Source organism: Hemitrygon akajei, chromosome 26, assembly GCF_048418815.1.
Source record: "Hemitrygon akajei chromosome 26, sHemAka1.3, whole genome shotgun sequence".
NCBI classification, from domain to species: Eukaryota; Metazoa; Chordata; class Chondrichthyes; order Myliobatiformes; family Dasyatidae; genus Hemitrygon; species Hemitrygon akajei.
Genome location: NC_133149.1, coordinates 40,206,148 through 40,212,551, shown reverse-complemented (window position 1 = coordinate 40,212,551; position 6,404 = coordinate 40,206,148). Strand labels below are relative to the sequence as shown.

General features: G+C 43.5%; 1 protein-coding gene across 1 annotated transcript; it reads right to left on the bottom strand.

Moving 5' to 3' along the window:
• Positions 1 to 1,295: 1,295 nt before the first annotated feature.
• On the bottom strand, positions 1,296 to 6,057 carry ttc36 (tetratricopeptide repeat domain 36). The gene is made up of 3 exons (XM_073029960.1): positions 5,894 to 6,057; positions 5,269 to 5,457; positions 1,296 to 3,289 (listed from the first exon to the last, which is right to left on the bottom strand). The coding sequence occupies exons 1-3, from the start codon at positions 5,997 to 5,999 to the stop codon at positions 3,018 to 3,020; spliced, it is 567 nt and encodes a 188-aa protein (XP_072886061.1). The 5' UTR covers positions 6,000 to 6,057; the 3' UTR covers positions 1,296 to 3,017.
• Positions 6,058 to 6,404: the final 347 nt, after the last annotated feature.

The following is a 6,404-nucleotide window of genomic DNA, read 5'->3' as shown; positions in this document are numbered from 1 at the left end:
TAGTCCTCTGGAAATGAATGTTAACATTGCATTTGCCTTCCTCACCACAGACTCAACCTGCAAGCTAACATTTAGGGAATCCTGCGTGAGAACTCCCAAGTCCCTTTGCACCTTGGATATTTGAATTTTCTCTCCATTTAGAAAATAGTCTACACTTTTATTTCTTCTACTAAAGTGCATGACCATACACTTGCCAATACTGTGTTCCATCTGCCATTTCTTTGCCCTTTCTCTCAAGCTGTCCAAGTCTTTCTGCAGCTTCCCTGCTTCCTCAACACTACCTGCCACTCCACCTATCTTCGTATCGTTCACAAACTTGGCCACAAAGTCATCAATTCTGCCATCCAAATCATTGACATATAATATAAAAAAGAATCAGTCACAACACAGACCCCTGTGGAACACCACTAGTCACCGGCAGCCAACCAGAAAAGGCTCCCTTCATTCCCACTCTTTGTCTCCTACCAACCAGTCACTGCTTTATCCATGCTAGAATCTTCCCTGTAATACCATGGGCTCTTAACCTGTTAAACAGCCTCACGTGTGACACCTTGTCAAAGGCCTTCTGAAGATCCAAGTACACAACATCAACCAACTCTCCTTTGTCCATCCTGCTTGTTATTTTCTCAAAGAAATCCAACAGATTTGTAGGGCAAGATTCTCCCTTCAGTCCAGCCTATGTTATCATGTGTCTGCAAGTACCCCGAAACCACATGCTAAACAATCGACTCCAACATCTTCCCTACTACCAAGGTCAGATTAACTGGCCTATAATTTCCTTTCTTCTGCCTCTCTCCCTTCTTGAAGGGTGGAGTGACATTTGCAATTTTCCAGTCCTCCAGAACCCTGCCAGAATCTATTGATTTTTGAAAGATTATTACTAATGCCTCCACAATCTTTTCAGCCACCTCTTTCAGAACCCTGGTGTGAAAACCATCCGGTCTAGGTGATTTATCTACCTTCAGACCTTTCAATTTCCCTAACAATATCTCATTGTTTGCATGTTTTGTCACCCCAAAGTGTGTTACCATGAGATATTTTGGCATTGATGGAGAGACCTTTACAATAGGTTCCAAAAATATCAGTCATGTTAGAAATGTTGAACTCTGTCTCAGTATTCTCTTGGCTTCATCATCATTGCTTCTCTTCTGTAAACAGACTTATTTGTTCCTATTGATCAGTGGTATACCCTTCCTGGTAATAGAGTGCCCCATGAAAGAGGTTACCACGGAAACCTCTTGCTGTGTGAATCCCCACAGAGTCCCTCCAAATATGAACAATGAAATGAGACCAAATTGTGAATAAACAAACTTTATTTTACAGATAGTGTCAGAAAAATATCTATTACACATCCACCCTTCACCATTTCTGCATAATGGTCTTTGGAAAATATGGAAGATAATCAATTGTCCAATCTGCCCTCATTAGAAGCTGAAATCCAATCTCCTGACTCTCCAAAACTTATCACCCTATACCTCTGCATTTCACTTCGCTGTCAGGCCAAAGTAAAACACATTTGATCTTGTACTTCATTTCCTTAATTGTTGGGAGATCTGACATTTGATCATCTGCCAGTTCCTAATCTTTTGCATTGAGAGTGTAGTTACTGAGCCACTCACCCTCTTGCTAAATGCACTCATCAGTTCCAGGCTGATGTTAAACAGAGGAGGCCTTTTATTAGGAACATCCACTGCACAGCTTTCACTGACAGGAGTAAACCCAACAGGTCGATCCAGGTGTTCCTTGTCTACCCTTTGTTGAGAAAGGCTGAACTTAATTATATTGAATTTATAATCAAAAGATGGAGCTATATTTTTATTTATTTTATTTCTATTTATTTAGTTATACTGTGTGAAACAGCCCCTCGCAGTCCAACGAGTCATGCTGCCCAACAATCCACCTATTTAACACTAGACTAATCACAATTTACAATGATCAATTAACCTACTAAACGGTACGTCTTTGGACTGTGGGAGGAAACTGGAGCATCCAGAGGAAACACACGCGCACACAGGAAGAACACCCAAACTTTCTTACAGATGATGTCAGAATTGAACTCTGAACTCTGACACCCTGAGCTGTAATAACGTCATATTAACCGGTATGCTACCGTGGTGCCCCATCCTTGATGGGTATCAAATACTAAAACTATAAATAAAGGTAACTATTTCTTGGGTGAATAGTGTATGTAGAGGGATAGACCCTCATTCTAAATTTGATAACTAGTCATATAGCTGCAGACTCACAGTCTGGGGTTACCAGTTTAAGGGATGAGACTGCCTTTCTAAAGAATTGGGTAACTAGTAGTAGCAAATGCATGCCTTGTTTATAGTCCATTAACAACTAATAAGATGGCTTGGCTAACTGCTACATAATTTGGCAAGCAAGAGTGCAAGCCTCCATCACACAAGCTCTAATAACCAACAGCAGAGTCCTCAAAGGATTTGGTAAAGTGTGATGGGCAAGGAACCTAACTGGGCTTGGTGGTGACCATGGCTCCCTCTCAAACAGTGGTGTTACCCAATAGTTTAAAAGAGGGAGATGGCAGGAGGGGGCAAGTCCAGAGTTGGAGCCAACTCGAATCAAGTCTCAAGGCCCAGGAATGGCAACTATGAATCCACCCAGGAGCAAAGAGGGAGGCTGCTTCACAACAGATGATAGGTTAAGGGTAAAAGGGTCAAGCTGAGGCAGAACTCTATTACTCAAAGGGTAGTACAAGTGTGAAACGAGCTGCCAGTGGAAGAGGTGGGTGAGGGTTCAATTGTAACATTTAAGGGAAGTTTGGATACATGCACGGAAGGGAGGGATATGGAAAGCTATGGTACAAATGTGGGTCAATGGGACTAGGCAGATTAATAGCTTGGCATAGACTAGATAGACCAAATGGCCTGTTTTGTGTTGTTGTGCTCTGAGTTTATAATAAACAGGGCCAAAAATGTAAATAATTTTAAAGAAAATTAACAGATGTGGAGAAGCATCAATCTCACTCATCTCAGCTACCAATGGAATACGACCCCTCACAGAGATGGTGGTGGAGAGGGCTTGGGATTTCTGAGGTTCAACATCTCAGCCAGCATGCGGTTGCATAGAGCTGCATAGGGGTTCATGAGGGTCACTTGCTTCCTAGCGAACTTATTACCCATTTCGGCCGCCTGTCGGAAGTCCTGCAGAGCCTCTGCATCCCGTTGGTTGAGTCTGTGGAGAAGTCCACGCTGGACCAAAGCCTGGCTGGCTGTCCACCCTTTGCCTCCACTTAGCTCCACTGCCTTGTTCAAGCTACTCAGAGCCCCTGGAGCACAAATTATCCAGTGGTCAGTCAAACGCTTCATAATGAATCAATACACAGAACATCAGCCAATGGATATATTTGGACAGATAATCGCTCTCCAGGCGCTTCTGCAACACATACACACACATTCACATAAAGTGCTGGATGAACTCAGCAGGTCAGTCAGCATCTTATAGAGGGAAATGAACAGTCAATTTTTCGGGCCAAGACCCTACATCAGGACTCAATTCTTTTACCACTTTTCTTGGCAGTTTTAAAGCTCTGTGTTAATTGTAAGAATATCCTACACAGTCAAGAAAGCTCACTTTCTGAGGAGGTTGAAGAGAGCTGGACTTTACACACCTATCCTCATGTCATTCTACAGATGTCTAGTAGAGAGCATCCTAACAAACTGCATCACTGCATGGTATGGAAATTACACTGCAGCGTTTAGGAAGGTTCTACAACGGGTAGTCAAAACTGCCCAATGCATCACTGGCACCAGCCTACCCACCATCACGGACATATCTACAGAAAGGTGCCAGAAAACATAGAAACATGGAAACCTACAGCACATTAAAGGCCCTTCGGCCCACAATGTTGTGCCAACCATGTAACCTACTCTAGAAGCTGCCTGATTTCCCTAGCACACAGCCCTCTATTTTTCTAAGCTCCATGTATCTAGTTAAGAGTCTCTTAAAAGACCCTATTGTATCCGCCTCTACCACTTTCGCTGGCAGTACATTCCATGCACCCACCATTCTGTGTGTGAAAAACTTACCCTTGACATCCCCTCAGTACCTACTTCCAAGCACCTTAAAACTGTGCCCTCTCATGTTAGCCATTTCAGTCCTGGGGAAAAGCCTCTGACTATCCACATGATCAATGCCTCTCATCATCTTATACACCTCTATCAGGTCACCTCTCATCTTCTGTTGCTCTAAAGAGAAAAGGCCATGTTCACTCAACCTATTCTCATAAGGTATGCTCCCCAATCCAGGCAACATCCTTGTAAATCTCCTCTGCACTCTCTCTATAGTATCCACATCCTTCCTGTAGTGAGGTGACCAGAAACACCATGAAGTATCCCATCCACCCTATTCATGGTCTGTTTGTCCCACTTCCATCAGAGGAGACTACATAGCATCTATGCCAGGACCACCAAACCTAAAAACAGTTACTTTCCACAAGCAGTAAGACTGACCAACACTACCATTACTTTATTATTTCCCATCAGTCACCTGACGTCACTTTATGGACATACAACCAAAAAGCTATCTTGTGTATTTATGATTATTGTGTTTTTTTGTGCTGCATCGGATTTGGAATAACAATTATTTCCTTCTTCTTACACTTGTGTACTGGGGATGGCATTAAACAATCTAGAATCTTTAATTTTAGAGCTAATGGACAAGGAGTACAAGACAAGTGTCTTGGCTGTACAGCACCCGTTGATTGTTCTGCATGGTGAAACCATCATGCACTCCAGTTTGCACACATGATCCAGTGATATCTGCACAGATTTTAAACAAAGAATCCATATTTGTTGCAATATCCAGTCACTGGGCTGTTGCTATCACTGTAAATCTCAGTAATAATTTGACAAATACTGACATTTGCAAATTTATAGCAAGCTGCCAGATGGAAACACTGCGCGATGCCAGCTATCTAATAACTCATCTATCCATCATTGTACTTAACACCCCATTTCTTCCTTAACCCACTTACCTTCATCCTACTTATCGATTGCCCCAGCTGTTCATCCACTGGCCCGTTTATCCAAGCGTCTGCCTATGAAGTCAAATGTAGGCTATCAAGGCAGCCAACCAATCCTTACATCAGTCATCCACTCTTCACACACACTAGCTGAGATATCTTGTAATACACACACATACACAAACTGGTAGGCCCTCTGCTGATTAAAAGGCAAAAGTAACTCGGGTCATTTCTCGCCTCCAAGCTGTGTATTTATTTCCTATTTTATACAATAATTGCGTTACCTGTCGTATCTCCCTTTAGTCGGAGAGCCTGTGCGCGATTGTTGTAAGCAGATGCTCGCTCGGGAATGATTGCGATGGCCTGATCAAATAAATCCACGGCCGCATCAATATTCCCAGACTCCGCCAGAGATACTCCACGGAGTTCTAAGTCCTTGGCCTGTTCCACCAGCACCGAATCAAACCTGCTATCTAAACACAACAATGGATAGGGTCAATAAAGCAAATATGCAAAATACCTACAACATGATACTAGTTTGAAATCCATGCACGGGATCCAAGTGGAGGTAGGGAAAGAGCAACTAGTGCTCAACAAGTGGTTTGGACAGTATTTTCCTGTGTCAGAGGACTGACAGTGAGGTTCAGGGTGGCCTGACAAGAATGGGGAATGTGACCCCCTAGAAACACATTCATTCCCGGGTGCGGACTCAGCATGCTTTATAATAGACTACTGATTGTACAGCGCTGGGGTTCTATAGAGATAGCCTTGCCAAACACCATTCTCAATAGCCCAGCCGCCTCAGCCAACCCCTTGAGATTATCCCAGATGAATTTGATGCTGCCCACAAGATAAAATGAGAATGTTCCCTCTCTCGTACCTAACCTTCTGAGACTGAGACAGACTCACCGTCATCGGTCAGTTCGACCTCTGTTTCTAGCCGGAGATCATCGCCAAATGGGTTGTTGGTGTTGAAGATGGTCTGCAGCACAGCCTGGTCTTTGAGGCTGCTCATGTCTTGTGGTTAACGTAAAGGAGAGTGTTGGTGCAATGGACTTTGGATTGCAGAGGCTTTCTTCACGTTCAATTCCAGCCAATGGAATTGCGAGCGGAAGTCCAGACTCAGGGCACTGACCGATGGATTGCGATAAATCTCAGCGAATCAACCACAAACAAAGCCGCACGCACGTTCTTGTGAAAAACAAGTCAGCCTGAAAGCATGACACAGGGGAGATTTAAGCAGTGGTCTCATTCATTACCATTGTCCAGTAATCCCATCCAAGTGTGACCCAAGTGTCACGAGGTTGATTCCCGGGATGGCGGGACTGTCATATGTTGAAAGGTTGGAATGACTGGCTTGTATACACCAGAATTTAGAAGGATGAGAGGGGATCTGATTGAAACATATAAGATTGTTAAG

Coding starts and splice junctions, on each gene's coding strand:
- ttc36 (XM_073029960.1), bottom strand. CDS start 5,999: ATGAGCAGCCTCAAAGACCAGGCTGTGCTGCAGACCATCTTCAACACC. Junction 5,458..5,893: donor GGTCGAACTGACCGATGACG/GTGAGTCTGTCT, acceptor TGTTGTGTTTAG/ATAGCAGGTTTGATTCGGTG. Junction 3,290..5,268: donor ACTAAAGGGAGATACGACAG/GTAACGCAATTA, acceptor TTTGTGCTCCAG/GGGCTCTGAGTAGCTTGAAC.